Source organism: Sipha flava, unplaced genomic scaffold, assembly GCF_003268045.1.
Source record: "Sipha flava isolate LNK unplaced genomic scaffold, YSA_version1 23_pilon_pilon, whole genome shotgun sequence".
Lineage (NCBI taxonomy): Eukaryota > Metazoa > Arthropoda > Insecta > Hemiptera > Aphididae > Sipha > Sipha flava.
Window position 1 is genome coordinate 154,132 of NW_020272884.1, and position 20,256 is coordinate 174,387.

General features: G+C 32.2%; 2 protein-coding genes across 2 annotated transcripts; one reads left to right on the plus strand and one right to left on the minus strand.

Moving 5' to 3' along the window:
- Nucleotides 1-1,672: 1,672 nt before the first annotated feature.
- On the minus strand, nt 1,673-3,575 carry LOC112684038. Its single transcript, XM_025555337.1, has 3 exons — nt 3,521-3,575; nt 2,206-3,438; nt 1,673-1,680 (listed from the first exon to the last, which is right to left on the minus strand). Exons 2-3 carry the CDS (start codon nt 3,152-3,154, stop codon nt 1,673-1,675), a joined length of 957 nt encoding a protein of 318 aa, XP_025411122.1. The 5' UTR covers nt 3,155-3,438; nt 3,521-3,575.
- Nucleotides 3,576-7,554: 3,979 nt separating this feature from the next.
- On the plus strand, nt 7,555-9,912 carry LOC112684039 (zinc finger MYM-type protein 1-like). The gene is made up of 2 exons (XM_025555338.1): nt 7,555-9,557; nt 9,618-9,912. The coding sequence occupies exons 1-2, from the start codon at nt 7,555-7,557 to the stop codon at nt 9,910-9,912; spliced, it is 2,298 nt and encodes a 765-aa protein (XP_025411123.1).
- Nucleotides 9,913-20,256: the final 10,344 nt, after the last annotated feature.

Here is a 20,256-nt window from a genome sequence, read left to right on the forward strand (position 1 = left end):
AAGAACAACCAATGTAGTCTATAAGGAGGTGCTTTAATAATAATAAAAAAATAATAATATTAATATATAAATATATGTTATCAACGAATCTAATAGTACTACACACACACACACACACACACACACACACACACACACACAATTAAATTGTGAATTTCATGTAATATTAACACAAATTAACACTGATACATGGCCTACGAAAATGCTAAAAAATAAACTAACATACGGGAAACGCCGTATCAGGTCAGCTAGTATATAATAAATTAATAAAGTAAAATCAGAATTAAATAATTAAAAACTTTATTTAATCTTAAAAAATTCTATACAGCAACAGAGGCGAGACAAAAACAAAAAAATATAATGGAAAAATCAGCAATACCAATAAATTCCAATAATCAATCCGAATCTTCTGATTCTGATTCAGGATATTTTAAAACGGCTATTTGTGTACCCAAAAAGTGTCGTAAATCATCTTCTGCAAGTATGTACAATTTAAATTCTAATATTTTAAAATGTCCTTTTTTTCTTTTAATTTTGATTGTTTAAAAAAGCTAAATAGTAATAAAGTCGGATCACTTATTACTATTTGAAATGTTTAATAACTATAACATTTTTTCTATGATTAGAGTCTTAAAAAAGCCACTTAAAAATAATTTTTTTTGATATTGTCTAAATCTGATAGCAATTGTATATAAGAATACAAAATAAGTTAATTTTTGTTAATTTTTTATTTTTATTACAGTCACAAAGAAAAAAGCTCCTTTAATGCAAAAAGCATTAAAATATATAAAACACATCAAAACTGTTCGTGGATATTAATTTACAATATATTTACTAGTTTTTTTAATTGTATACATTTAAAATATTATTATTATATGTATACATGTATTATTTATTCCCCAGAGATTTGGGACTTTGTGTTAATAAAATAAATACATTATATATTTGTTAAATTTTAAATTTATGGTATGATTAATTCTAATATAGAAGTAAGACAACATAACGTAATAAACTTATTTAAAGTCAATATGTAGTTCATTGTTGTTTGTATATTTTATTAATTTTTTAATTTTTTAAACATATCATCATATTGTAATCGCTTTGCTGTAATTATTTCTAATAAAAAGCAAGTTAATTAAAAAAAAAAAAAATAATTTGTCGATGAATTATTGTTTTTATTATATTTAACTAGTATGTGTGCATATACACTGTATCAGTGGTGGTGAGAAGTTTTTTCTACTCGAATCACCGATTTCATAGGATCATCTTCCAAAATTATTTACACTGCATAATTTTAAACGGTCATAAATGCACTGCCTCTATAAATGTTCATATTTATAATTTATAATTTATAGTTCTGTATTTGTCATTTTATTTTATAAATATAACGTGTTCAATGTATGAGCATTTTACCATAATAATTATTTTCTTGTTTTTCAAAGACCACCCACTGCCATTTTTTCATGAATCACGTGATTCAAATATAACCCCTTCGCACCACCCTTGTGTCTTATCCCTTTAGTATATATATATACTTGTATATCAAAACCATTTTAGTTAGAAACATAAATAATAAAATTAAAATTAAATAAAATTAATACATTTTAACCTTTAATCAATGAAAATTCTTAGTAAAATAATTATTTTTGTCACATAATTTGGTAAGTAAACTTCAGTAGACTAAAAACCGAATAAAACAATAAAATTGTATAAGAATCAACTTATGAATATTTTCTGTTCGCAATATATTAAGCTCACATGTAAATATTTTCCAACATTCAACTCTTGCACACAATTCGTGAGCCTACCTTACACAATTGACACATCTTATCTACGCTTTACCTTTTAAATCATGACTGTAGAGCGCTTTAGAAAAAATACGTTCTTCATCATTAGAGCGCGGATTTATATGTCTTAAAAATCTACTAAACATGCGTTAAAAAATCTTAAATATGCATTAATATATGCACTAAAATGTTTAAATATGCATGCATAAAAAAAATATGCACCAAAAATTACATGTATTTTGCATAAAATAATAATAAATTATTATTATAATAATTAATTTAAATGATTACATTTGTTGTAAAAATAATTTTTTTTTAATTTCTTGAATCTTGATTTCCTGTCCATTTTTTTGAGTTTTAATATATAAGAAAAAATCGGAATCAATAATATTAAAAATGTATCTCAAAAGAAATTTACTCAGGTACCTACCTAAATTTGAATTGCACTGTATAACAATTATTTTAGCAATATTTTCAAATAACATTGATCTACGTTTGTCAGTCAATAAATTTTTATACCTCGAAAATGACCGCTCTGCATCTATTGAAGTGATTGGTGCGTATTTAAAAAATGTCAAATCATTTGGAGATAAATCTTCTTCGAGTTCAATTGATTCACTTTCTCCATTTAAAATTTTTGAAATTTTACTTAGTGTATCGAAGCCTTCGTTTTTTGATAGAATTTTTTTAAATTTTTCATAAACAGGTTTACCCTTTTGTCCGTTACATTTTTTAAGAGATATTTTTGTGTTTTCAATCAAAGTGATAGCATCATTCAAAGGAACTCCCGATTTTTCTAGACATTTAATTGTTTCGGGTAAAAATCCAAAATTAGATTTTATATATATTAAATTCGTATCCAATGATTTGTCCGCTAAAACATCTTGGGACATTTGAATTGAAATTGCATCATCTGGGTTTAACTGCTTAACAATATTACGAATTTGTTCTATGTTTTCACAATAATATATAGCAGCGTTTAGCCATGTCCACCAACGAGTGATGATCGATTTTGGCGGTAAAGGCAGACCAGGTGCTTCATTTTTAAAAAAAGCAACGCGATAAGGAGATTTTAAAAAAATTTTCTTAACATTTGATATAAGTTTGTCCACATTCGGAAAACATTTCCTTACTTCTTCAGCTGTAAGATGTAATCCATGAGCTAAGCAAGTAATATGGAGTATTTTAGAGTAAAATGCCTTGATTGCACCGGCTGCTTTTACCATATACGGCGCAGCATCACTCAAAAATAACAGTACAGAATCATGTTGTATACCTTCAGGCCACAATAAATTTAGAGATTTTTCAAATAGTTTTGAAATATTGGAGTAATTTGCCTTGTTCAAAACTTCAGAATTTAATAACATCGTTGTATCTGGACCATTAGATTCTAATGTTCCGATGATGACATTGGCGACATATCGCCCTTCAATATCTGTAGTTTCGTCTATTGACAATCACACCTTTTTTCCTTCGACTTTATTACGAATTTTATTCATTGTTTCAATATAACAATCATTTAAATAATTTTTACGAATTGTTGATTCATCGGGTATTTTTTTGAGAGTATATTTTTCCAAAAATAATTTGAAATGTGTATCGTTAAGTTTTTTTAGCGGAATATTTGCCGAAACCAGTGCTTTGCATAAATCTACACAAAATGGATCTTTATTCAATACTGTATTAATGAGTAAACTTTGAACATTTTGTTTTTTAGTCTGGCTCAAACTTACAGATTTTAAATGCTTTTCAGTTTTAATATGTTGTGTAATTGAATATCGTTTATCGTGGCCAACTTTTACTTCACATAATTTGCACAGTATTACTCGACCATCGGTTGAAAAAATATTCAAGCCAAATTCACGCACATAACTACGAAGACGACTCGATAAAGACGATTTTTTTTTCGGCATCTTGAAAAAATATAATACACAAAGATTCGCACTACGACAGACACGAACACACGGTTAATACTAAATATTTTTCAGAATGAAATAATATTATTGGTCTGATACCTAAACTGATATTTTCTGAGTATTCGTATATATTATTTGATTATTTCACCGATAAAGATAATTAATCCAAGGGCCGAGACTACACACAATAAAATGAAATATGACACACCAGATCGATTAACGGGATTTCCCACAAAATCTAAAAGCGATAAGATTTTCTTCGTAAAAGATATTTATGTATATATTTTTTTGTAACAGTTATGAGTTTATTACTTTAGAAATGTTGAAAAATCAATCTAACACCAAAATATGCACTCTAAGATGAAATATGCAATTAAAATTGTTAAATAAGCTCTTAAAAATTAAAAACGACAAAATATGGAAAATATGCACTAAAAAAATGTCATTGTTTAAATCGTTATGCCAATAAACAAATTTCGTGCTCACTTAGCATATTATACAATAAACCAAAAACATATGCCATTGCATACAAATCCGCACTCTATTCATCATTAATAAAATCTTCACTATCGATATCTGTATATGAAACTTCATCATTTTTCATCCTTTAGAATATGAAATTAATTTTCGTTTTTTATTCTTTATATTATTTTCTTTTTATAATTGTAACTAGTTTAACTTTCTTTTCTCCAGACGTTATTTTTTATTTTGTTCTTTTATGATTTTTTTGATTTTTTTTTTCATTACTTATATGGATTTGACTGATGAGTTTTTTATCTTTAAACTTGGAATTTTTGCCCTAGGTCGAGGTTGAAAAAATGTTTGAAAACATTGTTGAAAACAAATTACTGGAAAAGTTTTTGTTGGCATACCAAGAACATGTATATCTATTCACCTTGGTCCAGGAGTAGGCTCTTCATTTATTGGTCCTATTCCTGGAACTTGGATGATATTGTTTTTCAAATATTTTTTCAATATTTTCAATTGGTCTTTCTTTGACTTCTGCAGAAGCAAATTAATCATGATCCGAAAAAAAATTTGGACTAAAGGGTTCTATTCCACAAGCATTAAAATATTTTATTACATTTCCTATTGTAGCAGCTCCATTACGCGTATATGCTTCGCTAAATATTTTTCCAATATATCGATCATTTGTAGTATTTCTTGGGTTATTTGTCATAAATATGTAACGAGTTTGACTGTAATACGTTTTTAGATGATGAAAAACTGCAACGTCTATTAGTTGTAACTTATGAGTAGTATTAAGAGGAAATTCAAGTATAGTAAAATTGTGTTCATGGCAAAAACGTATGGTTTGAAGAAAAATACGTGGTACGTGGTTATCCAGAATTAATAATATAGGATTTTCAGAAGCATAGGCGGAAATTAAGGGGGCTTAAGGGGTCTTCGTCCCCTCAAAACGTACAAATAGAAAAATTAGCCCCCTCAAATAATTGATCACTGCAGGTTACTGCAATAAATAATAATAAATATTAACTTTCAATTCAAATATTGTTGGAACACGAATAAAACATTTAGAGAATATTATAGAAAAAAAAGTAGGATGTGATATATTTTCTGATTTCATTGTCAAATGCCTAAGTCCATACAGCACAGAGGCACAGCATAATAAATATTTAAGAATCAATGTATATTAGTTTATTAGTACCTATATATAAACGATATCAGTTGAATCTAATGATTGGTTTCAATGCGCAGACAACGATATCTCATTATTTTCTTGGAATTGTCAATTATGTTATAAAAATAGACGAAATAGTAAATACCAATGTAAAATTTGACAATTCGAAACACACAACAGTGATATTTCTATTTCATTAGCCATTCAACCATTGTCAATTGCATCGTATGTACTGTTAAGTGTTGTTTCGTTTTTTTAACTTCGTTCAATTTTTTTTTTAAATATGTCCAAAAATGTATTTGACATATTTAATTTTAAAAAAAAGAATGTTCCGACCGTCGATATTGACCAAGTCAGAATTGATTCTGCGTTATTTGAATCATCTTCGGCTGTACATTCAGGCACGGTAAAACAATCGAATAAACATTTACAGCATAAAGGCGCGTCCACATAGTATGAAAACATGACACACAGCTCACGCGCTTGAATCATGTGTGATGTTTGCAAACATCACATACTGCACACACGTTCACCGTACTCATAGTATTTAGTGTATTTGATTTTCGTGTTGTACATGAATGAAGTAAGTTGCGTAAACACTGAACACAGTTGGATTTTCGTATTCGTCCTGAGTGGTTAATGGTATTTTGTTAAAAAATGAGTGATACGGATGATAAATTAATGATTGCTTGTGCCGCGTATGTAGTAATGAATAGTGTAGTTAAAAAAAATCAAAAACGTAAATTTAAAAAAATCGCCGATTTTGGGTTAATGAAATTTTTAAAAACCGTGTTCGCTATAGTGGAACAGACTTATTTAATGATTTGAAAATGAATAGTGCTGTTCATTTCTCAAATTTTTGTCGTATGAATGTAAATTATTTTGAAATGTTACTTCAATTAATTGGACCTAAGATAACAAAAAGCGATTCACATTTTAGGAAAACCATACCTGAAAAAGAACGACTCCTCGTAACCTTACTATACTTAGCACTGGTGATTCCATAGGCGTGCGCACGGGGTATGCAGGGTATGCCGCTGCATAGTCTGCGGCTTCATGTGAGGGGCCCATATTTATTATTAAGTTAAGAAACTTTAAATTTAATTACCGCCACAGGAAATTTAAATCAATTAAAGCTTGATAGTAATGATATTTCAATGTTGAAGGAAAAATTTAATTTGAATACTACATTTGAGTCTGAAATTAAGCTCATTACAAATATGTCTGATAGAACTTCTATTAGAGGGTCATTAACTAAAACAATTGTAGTATGGCTGAATTGGTTATCAGAAAACGACCGGAAAACAATATTTTCAAACTTCAATAAAGCTTTAACACAATTTGCAACAATATCTGTGACAAGCTGTTCGTGTGAGAAGGACATTTCCAAATTGTCTATTGTAAAGTCTAAACTTAGAAACACTATGTTACAAGAACGTCTTGATTCACTGGTGTTAATATTTATCGAGCAAAAGATGGCATCAGAAATCAATATTGAAGATGTAATAGATGAATTCAAAGCATGTGTGCCGATAAAAAGAAGACTTGAACTTTAGATTTTACGTACTCTCCATAAAATAACAACATTATAAATATGTTAAAATTATTCAAAAGCATTCAATATAGTACATACTTGATCTTAAATAAATAATAAATTTTGTTTTAATAAATATAAATCAAATTTCAAACTACTTATTTCTACAGTGCATTGTTTAATATTCTACTGTAAAACTATGTGTGATTTTAGATTCTAAGGGAAGTAAAGAAGCTCAGGGCCGTATTTACGCCTAGGCCCGTGAGGCCCGGGCCTAGGGCGGCAAATTTTTTGGGGCGGCAAATTTTGTAAGAAATAAAAAAAGAATCATATGAATGCATGAAATATTTATATGATTTTTTTTTAGATATCTGTATGTAAAATATACGGGCGCATGAAACTGAAATGTCACTAACCCGAAATCAATTTTCTCGTAATGTGAGCTATAAAGATAAGATACCTACCTAGGTATATAATAATATAAGTTGTTCCTAAAAGTAATTACGATAAAAATATAATATATATAGAAATTGGCTAAAGATATTGTGTATCCACATCGCACACGACCACAATTCATTTCAGTTTATTGTTCGTCATTGTCGGGAGTGCATATTACAACATAATATATTTAATAAATAATAATTAATAATTTACAGTATTTAGCATTTTTTCACTATGAGTGACGGTCGTAAACGTTTTAGTGGTTCAGAGTATAAAAAGCGAGCCAAAGATAAAGAATATAAAGAGAGTAAAGTTCTAAATAAAATACCTAAACTAAGTACTTTCTTTAAACCTGCTACACCGTCTTCTTTGAATGCACCTGATAATGGTCAACAACATCAACATGATTTAGAAGAGATTGAAACGAGTAAGTGCGAATCGGATTTGGTCATTAATAATTTAACAACTTCTACTTTAAATATGGATCCGGCTACATTTTATATTGATTATAATGATCCGGCTAAATGGATTATTAATGATGTAACTCGCGATTATGTGGCAAAACACGGAATAAATCAAAATTTAAATGATGATTTTACATGTTCTAAACGTGAGTATCCTGACAAAAATAGATTTTTAAATAAATCATTATTTGTTAGAACACGTATAAATGGTGAAGTACAGTCACGACCATGGTTAGTGTTTTCGAAATCTACTGGTACAGTGTTTTGTGCACCATGTCGACTCTTTGGAAGTGCACATTTATCAACATTAGTAACTATTGGTTTTAATGATTGGAAAAATGCTGTACGAAAATTAAACGATCACGAAAATTCTATTCCTCATAAAACTTCAACAGTTGCATTAATCGAAAGGGGGAAAACTGCAGGTAAAATAAACCAAGAAATTGTTTTGCAATTAGAACAAGAAACCAATTATTGGCGAAATATTTTAAAAAGAATAGTTGCTACTGTACGTTCTTTAGTAATTCGAGGGTTACCATTGAGAGGCAGTGAAGAAAAATTTGGGTCGTATCATAGCGGTAATTTCATTATGACATTAGAGCTTTTAGCAGAATTTGATCCCTTTCTATCAGAGCATATTCGCCATTACGGTAAAATCGGTAGTGGTAATACATCGTATCTATCTTCACAGACATACGGAGAGTTTATACAAATTATGGCAGAAAAAATTACAAAACAAATAGTTGAAGAAGTCAAAGTTTCAAAGTATTTTTCGATAAGCGTTGATTCGACGCCCGACGTATCCCATGTTGATCAGTTGTCTTTTATCATAAGATACATTTCAAAAGATGGTACTCCTATAGAACGATTTTTAAAGTTTATTGCCAATACTGGGCATAAATCTGAACAACTTGCTGATGCAGTTTTTGATACACTTAATCAATATAATTTGGATATTAAAAATTGCCGCGGGCAGTCATACGATAATGCCAGTAACATGGCTGGTAAATACACTGGCCTTCAAGCCAGAATTAAAGAAGTTATTCCGTTGGCCATTTATGTCCCTTGCTCAGCACATTCCCTAAATCTTGTGGGGATATCTGCCGTGGATTGCTGTGAAAAATCGACAACATATTTTAGATATCTACAAGAATTATATAACTTTTTCACAGCAACTACCCATCGTTGGGAAATTTTACTATTTTATTTAAAAAAGTCTAAGTGTGTAAAAAGTTTGTCTCAAACCCGATGGTCAGCAAGATACGAAGCGGGTAAATCTTTATGTACTTCTTGGAGTGAAATTAAAAACGCTTTACAGGCTATTATTGACGATGCCAATGAAAAACCTGTAACAAAATTTGACGCTTCAGTTCTTTTGAAACCTTTTAATACTATAGAAATGTGCTTTATGACTGTTTTTTGGAATGAAGTATTAGAAAGGTTTCATATAGTTAATAAAAAACTTCAATCAGTTAATATTGAGTTAGGAATGATTGTTGAATTATATGGATCCTTAGAGCAGTACATATCTAGAATTAGAAATAATTTTGAAGAATATGAAGGAAAAGCTATACAAATATGCGGTGAAATGCAGTACAAAAAAGACAAGCGGAGAACTGTTAAGAGAAAACGTCAATTCGACGAAACAATGAATGAAGTGATCACAGAAACAGGCAAGGAAGATTTCAGAATAAATGTATTCTTCGTTATATTGGATAAATTGAATGCTGAACTCGTAAGGCGAGGCAGTTCATATAAAAATTTATGTGTCAAGTTTGATTTTCTTACAAATATTTGTAGTTTTGACGAGGAAATAATTTCTGAAAAAACTAGGGCACTAATAGAACAATATCCTAATGATATTGAAGAATCATTTACAAATGAATGTCTTCATTTGCGTGATCATCTTTTTTTTAAATCTGATAAAAAAAGAAACGCCCAAGAACTTTGTAAGATGTTGTATACAAATGATTTAATAGATATTTATCCGAACGTCACAACAGCGTTACGTATGTATTTGTGCACGTTTGCAACAAATTGTACAGCAGAGCGGTCGTTTTCAGCATTGAAAAGAGTAAAATCGCATCTTCGTTCAACTTTGGAGTCAGATAGATTAAACGCGACATAAATACTACACATAGAATCTGAGATGCTTCGAAGTATAAATTATGATGATATAATCGACGATTTCGCGTCTAAAAAAGTTCGTCGTAAAATGTTATAGATAACATAGGTTATGATTAGGTATAAGTTTAACTATTAAGTATTACTAGGTATAAGATTAAAGATTATTAAGATTATTTTAAGATTAAGATTCAAAATGTATACTGATAATGCCTAATTAGGATTTATAATTATTATTTGTTTTGTTTATAATGACTATTGACCTAATTTCTTTAAAATGAAATAAATTTATTTGTAATAATTACAATTTTTTTTTCTTGGGGTAGAGGCGGCATATTTAAAAGGGCCTAGGGCGGCACTTGTTCTAAATCCGGCCCTGAAGAAGCTAAGTAGTATATATGCAAAAACTTAGATTGTGACTTGAATCTCATATGCGTTAAAAAAAAATGCTAATACATTAAGGGAAGATTAGAAAATTTATTTGTGAGGGGCCATATATTTCTTATTGCATAACCTGCGAATAAAGTTTGCGCACGCCTATGGGTCAAATAATGTAAATACATATGAGATTCGTTGGCGTTGTGTAAAACGTTCGTGTTCTGCTACGTTATATACTTTTGGTTATTTCCAAAAAATTTTGGAAAACAAAGAATATTGCCTTCTTGTGGTTTTTTTTGGATAACGCTAAATGACACTAAAATATAAAAATATTAAAATATTATAATCATTGCCAACTTAACTATCTAAGTAACTTAACTAACTAAGTAGTCTAAACTACTCTGGGCGAAACGGGAATCATATAAAAACAAAATTTGGGCGAAACGGGCAGGGTCATTTTTGGGCGAAACGGATCCCACCCCAAATAGAGCTTGGCCCGTAGGACAAGTTTGTAAAATGGTTCATTGAAATACCATGGCGTTTTAATTATATAGCCAAATTATAATATAGTTTACATCAAGAATTATGTATACGAGTTATTTTCATACGATTATTAGTATTATATTATGTAAATATTCGTTAACACTTACAAATTTAATATAATATTATCATTTTTACCCTGTACTCATTTCTGTTCAAATGTTTATGCGTGTATCGAATAAGTTTGGATAACATTAAACATGGGTAAACATAGTGCAAAAATACATAGTGTTTAGAGAATATAGTGAAAAGAAACGTAATAAAATCATAATTAAAAAATCATGTAATTATTGCAATTGGACAACAGTAAAAAATGCAACTCGTCAACTAAACCACATTTTAGATTGTTGTAAATGCCCTAAAAACATTAAAGATGTCTTTAAATCTGATGCAACTTATTCAACTGATATAAGTATGTGGAACAAATTTTAGTTTTATTTTATGATTTTATCACAAGGTAACTTAAAAACTGTTTTAAATGCACGGATACTCACTTTTTTATTGCTAGATGTAGGTTTTTAATTACCTACTAGGTAGTAAAATATAGGTACAAAATTATCATTTATCTATGAATTTAAAAACTTTTTAACGTCACTTTACATATAGTAATCATGGTCATATATGATGACTAGATACTCAGATATTTAATGTAATAATTATTTATGGAACATTAGAGTAGGTACCTACTCCTATATATTGCTATATGGCTATATATACCTATATGATAGCTATATATAGTAAGTACCTATTATTTACATTAATTATTTATCAACCCTTATTGTTTTTGTAACTTAACATACTGAAATTTTATAGTGTTAAATCTTACTGTATTTAAATCTTAACATGTAACTTTCTTGACAAAAAAAATTTAACTAATAATAAACTTTAACAATTAAAATAAAACAAAATAAAATTAATTTAATGACTAATGGGTCTTATTAATTTGTTCTACCTAAAAAATGTGAAATATTGATAAAAATGAAACATATATAAAAGAAAAACAATTTTTTTTAAATACTGAAATATTTCACAATCTTATATTTCATGAAATGTTCAAACACTAATTATATTACGTTTAAAATAAAAATCAATTAAAATCCTTTGTGTGAAAATGTTGGCAATCATTGGAATGTATATTTTTGCATATGAAAAAGCACTTATAATAAATTTAAAAGTCTTACTTTTAATAACAATTATAATACTCAAAATAACTTAGGTATATCAATAACGATGACACATGATCAATTTATTTGTTTTCGTGAAGGTGTGTTATTATGGTGACGGTACATAATTACATAATTGAGTTTGGTTTTCGACCATGGTCGAAGCGTTTGAATGTCACATTTATCCGTCCAGCGGGCGGTAAGATGGGAATCCCATAGTGGCGGCCAGTAAAGTAGAAATCCCAAAAAGTGCGTGGTGGGAGGGAAAGTGGAAATCCCTAGAACACCGTATAGTAAAGTGGAAATTTCCAAGAGCGCTAGCCCAGTAGAACTAGAAACTCAAATGTATACCACGGTCCGTACAAAACATAAACTGTCGGTTAAATCTTATACACACATCACAAACTCCTCGTACGACTCATAAACATTTAAACATATTTCGTTTTCACTGTTCCCACACAAGTGCGTTGGACGTTACGGATAAATTTGTTTTGCGTGATTTATATAATAATTCGAATTCGAAAAGAGATCATTCGCACAAGTGTCACGTCGCCGTTTAAATTATCCCATTTCGTGTTAACCGGAGCACCCGATAACGGTGTCGGCGTGTGATGTTCAAGAATTTTCGATCGGCGCGTTATCGTGATACGATTATCATCGGTCCGTGGACGCTATTACTCCGGGACTTTTTTCCGTCGAAACTTTCTCTGCGAACGTCCGATTCGTCGTTTTTCCCGTGCCACTGGCCGTGTGTTTTTGTGGTTGCGGCATAGCACGGTGGAGTCACCATCTCTGGAGACAACTTCGTATGTATGACGACTGTTCGAACCGTAGCTGACCCGTGTCCGCGAAATGTTCTCGGTTATTGTCGTGCGCGGTGAAGCAAGTTATTATAAATCGAGACCGACGCCGTTAATCAACCGATTCTTCTCCCGGTTGTGGCGTTTGTCGCACGTGTGAACACGATCGCGTGGGCATAACCACTCGAACGCCAGACCGTCCAAGGTATGTTCCGTTATATTTGTTAAAAATATCATTTTTTTTTTTTTTTTACGATTTGTCTTGTTATGTTATTATAATGCGTTTGGAGCATATGTGATTTTGGTAGTGATGTCGTACGCGATCAACCAAACTTGTTTTCAAGTAGTGCGCAACTATCCAAATCTACCAATAATAGTATTTAATTTTCGTATTATTTTCATCTTTATTATTATTATTATCATTATTAGTTCTGAAAGGGATTGTTATATATATATTAGGAAAATTCTATCTTTACACAAAGAAAACGCACAAGAATTAACTCTTAATATAATATAAACAATTAATAAACATTTATTCAGTAGAATATACATATAAACTTAGATCACCAAAACGACATACATATAACGACAACGCACTCTTCGCTCAACGGTCGTCCGCGAACTACACTCTTTCTCTTTCCGTCACTCCCGACCGTACTCCCATCGCAAAGGCAACAGTGCCAGCACATTTACAATATTTTCCACTCCTTCCCTTTTTTTTTTTTTTTTCATAACATTCGGTCTTCCTGACCCTTGAGTGTCCTCACTCACATTCACGCTTACCATTTAAATCTCTCCAAATTTTAATAATTATATAAACATTTCTCTTTTTTTTTCTTCTTTTTTTTTTATACATAAATAACAAATTAAAATAAGTAATTTAATAACAAGTAAAAAAAAATAATAAAAATAGTAAATAATAATAATAATAATAATAATAATAATAATAATAGTAATAATAATAATAATATCAACTATCTCATCGCTTCATATTGTAGCTACCATGCCACACTGGTGGTTTACGGTTCCTTGCTGGTCGTCTCGGTTCTCCAGGATCATGGTCCATTCCCGTGATAGTTTCCTTTCTCTCAAGTTCTTCCATCGATGATCGTTCTTCTTCCTGGTCTTCTGTTGTTGTCTCTTCCGCTTCGTCATCGGTTTCGGGTAGATGATAACCCTTTATGTGTGATACATGTACTGTGGTGGAATACCGTCTGCCATTTTCAGCCTTCAGTCCTGCAACTCGGTAAACATCTTTGGATGCCACCTCTGTGACTACCAAAGGTCCACGGTATTTTGACTGTAACTTGGTGGAATCTCCGGTTACATCTGGTGATCTTCTTATAAAAACCAAGTCACCTACATTGTATATAACTGATTTAGCATGCCTGCTGTCATATCTCTCCTTCCATCACTGTTGTTCTACAGTAATCTTCTCATGAATGTTGTTTTTGAGTCTTTCAGTGTCATCCCATGTATCCTCTGCAATCAAATGATGTAGTATGCTATCCTTAAAACTTGGTCGATAACCAAATAGTACATGAAAGGGTGTATCCCCAAGTGTTTTATTATACGCGCTATTTAACTGACATTCAGCCTCCAATATAAGTTTATCCCATTTATTGTCACATTCCATGTTAGCCTGCAAGACTGGTATCAGGGTACTATTGACCCTCTCCACCTGTCCGTTAGATCACGGGTGTTGCACTGACTTTAGGATGTGTTTGATCCCATGTTGAGAGCAGAAGTTCCCAAACGCCCTGGATGTGAACGCCGTCCCTCGGTCGCTGATAACCCGTTTAGGCGAACCATATGTTAGAATGAACTGCCGCAAACTGTTAGTCACTCCTTCAGTGCCGCAATTTCTAACTGGGTACAATTTCACAAATTTAGTAAGATTATCAATTAACACTAGGGTATACCTATTTCCTTTCGTTGACTTGACAAAAGGGCCTACATGGTCTAAATTAACCGTTTTAAAGGGGCGCTTTCCAGGCTCGATCGGATTCAGTTCTCCCGGTTGTCTTCCCCGTGACACCTTCGTTAAAATACATTCGGGGCAGCACTTTATGTGTATACGTACATAACGCCGCATCCGTGGAAAGTAGTATTTTTCTCGTATCTTGAGGACAGTACGTTCCACAGAGAAATGTCCAGCTAGGTCGTAGAACCGCACCACGATACTCTTTCGCATGGAGTTTGGTACTGCCCATAACTTTCTGATGTTCCCATCAACATTGACCCTTTTATATAGCAATCCTTTCTCTAGACAATAGTCCTTGACTAATTCAGCTTCCGATTGTGTACGACTTAAATCCTCTCGACTTAAGATCTCCACGATGTGTTTCAGGGCAGCATCAGTCCGTTGCATCGCCAGAACCTGTTCTTCTTCACTCATAGTAATAAGCACCTCTAACCGTTTATCCAGCACCTCCACATCGGTGTCCTCTGAAGGGTTAATCGGCGCTCGACTTAACGCGTCAATGTGTTCCATCTTGGTCCCTGGAAGTGTTCAATTTCAAAATCAAATTCACTCAAAAGGTTTGCCCATCTTGCGATTTGGGGTTGAACGGTCTTTTGGGTATTTAGATGCACTATCACTTGACAGTCGGTCATAACTATAAACTTTATATCTATAAGATATTGACGTAACCTAGTCATGCTCCAAACTATTGCCATTAGTTCCAGTCTGCTAGAGTGGTAGTTTTCCTCCGCCGAGGTGGTTTTCTTCGATACAGCGTGTACTAGATGTAAGTGTCCGTCGTCACCACGTTGAAGTAACATACCACTCATCCCGACTATACTGGCATCGCAATGTAATTCGGTGTGAGCTGTCGGATTGTATAGTTGCAATATAGGTTTACTAACCAGTTTCTACTTCAGAGTTTGAAATGAAGTCTCTTGTGATGTTGTCCAAGTAAACGCTACCTTCTCTTTCAGTAATTCACTGATTGGTCGTACCAGTTGCGCATAATGTGTGATAAATCTTCTGAAGAATCCGCATAGACCCAAAATTTTTTGTACTTCCTGTTTGTTTTGTGACCTTGGAAAATGCTGTACAGCTACCATCTTCTGTTTACTCGGACGTACTCCGTCGGCCGATAGCATAAATCCAAGATATGCCACCTCAGGAAACCCAAAATAACACTTACTCAATTTTAGGGTCAAATTAGCTGACTTCAGCGCATCTAATACTTGTCTCAGATGCTTTATCATGTCATCAAACGACATAGAAGGGACCAAAATATCATCTAGATACCACATTGCTACTTTATTCTTGAGTGGATGTAATATTCGTTGAATGAGGCGTGAGAATTCGTACGGTGCATTAATTAAACCAAAAACCATTCTTTCAAACTGGCCGGATTCGTTTGGGGTTATGAATGCTGTCTTTTCTTTTGCTGATTCAGACAGTGGTACTTGCAGATATCCCGAAGCTAAGTCCAGCATGGTAAACATTTTTGAACTGTATAGGGCCTCTAGGTGTTGTTGTATCATGCATAAATACATTATAACTATAACTATATTAACTAGGTTAAGTAAACATTAAACAATCATTTGCAATAGGTAAAATACATGTAGGTAATATGATGAAATATATGTAGTATAATACAAATTAACAATCAGTAAAATTTTAAGCATAGTCAGTAAGTATAATGTAACTAGGTTAGATTTAATATAAATACTATCGTAAGTGATTTTGTAAGAGAGGATGATAAAAAGGACGGAAGGAGTCGTTCAGGGAGAATTGGCTGCAAACGAGCGTTCTCGTCGTTCGTCCGGGCACTTTGTGTGTATGTCGATTGCTACGAGAAGTCGAAGTGGTAATAAAAGTGCTTATATTAATTAATGTTTTGTTTTTTTGGTGTACGTCCTTAATCGGCGTATACGACAGTGGCGCCCAACGTGATTCGTAATCCACTACCCGAATTTCTTTAACATTTTGTGTGTTTTACACATATCACGTTTTGAACATTTTTCCATCAGATTGAACTTTCACGGCGGGAAGTCTACGAGCAATCAGGTCCATCATTTTGCTGTTTTACACACTCGAGGTGATATTAGTGTTTGGTTTCAATAAATTTGTATACATACGATCTATAATTACGAATAATTTTACGTTTATTAATGTATAATTTTTAGTGTTAATTAAATTATGTCTTAATTTTAGAAAGGGTAATAATTATTTAATTAGTTTTATATTAAAATATAATTAATTTAGTACCTAGTAGGAATTGCTGTTTAACACTTATAATACATTTTTCTTACAATAAATTTAATAAAACTTCTTAATCATTTAAATTAATTGGGATTTAGGTATATCATTTCAGTCAAAATTAGTTAATTATAATTAAACACAGTTAATATGTTTAAGTATAGATAGTTACACAATTCCAACCTAAACACTACGCACGTCGCACACGCAAACATGACAAATATCAAACTACGCGAACACGAACGTAATTTCGCATCCAACTTCTGAAATGTTATATATATTAGGAAAATTCTATCTTTACACAAAGAAAACGCACAAGAATCAACTCTTAATATAATATAAACAATTAATAAACATTTATTCAGTAGAATATACATATAAACTTAGATCACCAAAACGACATACATATAACGACAACGCACTCTTCGCTCAACGGTCGTCCGCGAACTACACTCTCTTTCTTTCCGTCACTCCCGTCCGTACTCCCATCGCAAAGGCAACAGTGCCAGCACATTTACAATATTTTCCTCTTTCTCCATTTGCCCCCTTTTTTTTTTTTTTATAACAGGATATACAAATATTATTTAACTATTATTTTTATAAAATACCTTATACTTTTTTTTTTTTTTTAACTAGAAATATACAATCTGTGCCCGTAGGCACAATAAGAATATGTAATAATTGATTTTTTTTTTTTAACATGAAATACGTGAGGGAAGAAGCCATCCAGTGATAACACTATCTGTGTATATGGAAAAGGAGGTTGATCTGAAGCATATATATTATATAATATCGGAGAAAGTATACCACCTTGTGTTACTCCTGCATTATGAGAGGGAAATCGAGTGCATTGATACAGAGCCCGTGATTTACGTTTGTTAGTTATTAAGAGACGAATGTGTTCAGGAATTGAAGGAGAATAGTTTTTACGCGGTTTAAGTGTAGTGCTAGCATCCCACGCTGCTGTTTGGATTAAATTTATAAACTTATTTACGGGATCATCAATTTCTTGGGTGGATTTTAGGCTAACCTTGAGGACAATGTTTTGGTTGACCAAGTCATGGAATTTTTGTTTATCAGTAGTTGGGTGAAACAGTTTAGGGGTTGAAGGACAGATTGGTAGAGTAGCACTAGCAGTCAGAAGTACTGCTGAGTGATCCGAGGTAGGTTCAAGAAGATTAATAGTCGTGTAGAATATGTTATACGGTGTATTTATTACAAAAATGTCTAAAATATCCGGTTTTTTTGCGTAGGAAGTTGGGCCAATATGTTGGACCTGATGGAGCTTGAATATTGTACCCTTTTTGGTTTATAAAGTTATGAAGGACCACGTTTCTAGGATTATTCGTACGACAGCCCCAGTTATGAAGTTTGGCATTGTAGTCAACGCCTATTATAAAATTATGCTAAGAGTGCTAAAGAAATCGACATAATTTTGGGTAGTTAAGCCATGACGTGGTGGGGAATATATTGCTGCTATTGTAGTTAGAATGTTATTTAGATGTAGTAATATGGCACAAGACTGTAAATAAGGTTGGCAGAAGTTTGGAAGAGTTTGGAATAATATGGAGGATTTAACGTAAATCACAGCACCTCCATGAGCAGTATTATCTGGGTGATATGTTTTTAAAAGATTGTACCCAATTATGAGAACATAAGAATATTTGGTGAAGTGAGTTTCTGATATTAGAGCTATATCAATACGTTTTTCTTGGAGTACCAGCTGTAATTCGTTTACATGATTTTTGAGACCATTTGCATTGAATAAGAGGATAAGAAGGGAATTGTTTGTGAGAGAAGACATTATTTATCGTCAAAAAGTTTTGAAATTACTTTAGTTAGTAGGGCGATTAGAAGATTTATTAATTGCTTAAATTCATCAATAAAGTTTGACATTATTTGGTTAATGTTTGGACCCAGTGGTAGATCAGTATAGTTGGGGTGTGAGTTAGAGGTAGCTTGGGCGTACGTATGCGTCAAGACAGAAGGGTTTATTGAGGAGGCTTTCACTAAATGGGTATCTTTTACATTAGAATTTTTAGAATTAAAATTAACAGTTAACTGGTTACTTGGTTTTGGATTTTTTCGTCGTTGAAGATCTCTATAGTCAGAGCAGCCTTTATAGTTTGATGGGTGTTCTTCAGAACAAAGAGCGCATTTTGGTGGGACATCTTGGGAATTTGGACAGGCCGACGACGTATGAATTGCACCACAGCGAACACAACGAGCCGAATAACCACAATATGATTTTGTGTGCCCATATTCTTGACAATTTGTACATTGGCTTATCATTTTAGGTTTATATGGTTCTTCTACTTTAATTCTTGTGTGGAAAAGTCACGAAAGTTTAAAAATATCATTGGATTGGTTGGATGGTTCAATGTCCACAAAGAATAGTGGAAGTGGGTGCTTGTTTATCTTGTGAAGTACTTTCGAAACTTACCTGACATCGAATAGACGTTGTTCGAGCTCAGATTTTATTAACTCTGTCGACGTAGTTGGATATAAGTTACGAATGACAACTCGTAAAGGCTTGTCTTCTTTCAACTGAAATGTGTGAAATTCGGCTTTTTCTTTTAAGAAGTAGACCAGTGTTCTATAAGACTCTGGATTAGCTGTCATGATTTTGAGGCGGTCAGTCGAGGCTTTGCAGTAAAAATTATCAACACCAATCAATTCAATAAGTTTTGTGCACAAGCTGGTAAATTCTATTACGCCCCTAATACAAATTGGTGGGAGTAGGGGAGCTTTAGTTCCAATGCTAATGGATTTGATAGGATTTTGGAGAACATCAGAAGCGTGGGTATCATTCAACTGAGACTTCGAAGATGACTGTACAGGATCGATTTGAGATAGTATCTCGTATCGATTAGTGGTAAAAAAAAATTGTTTGTTTTTATTTATCGTTGTTTTTGGCGAGTTTTGTTCAGAAGAACTAGAATAGTTCCTTTTACCATCATTATTTTTTAAATCTATAACTACGGTCCATCTGTCATTCGAGTTATCGTCCATATGCGTATTATCGTCCATACTATTATCGGCTACTTGAACGCTGTTGATAGTCGACTGTTGATTGCGAGAGTTTGCATTATTGAGATTATTTTGGTTGTTTTTGATTTTATTATTATTTCTGTTTGATTGCGGCATATTAGTGACTAGTGTAGAGGTTGAAGTCGCAACCGCCGTGCGGCACGGTTACGACACGTGATGTAACGACGCACGATAGAACGAACGCGATAAGACGACGTTTA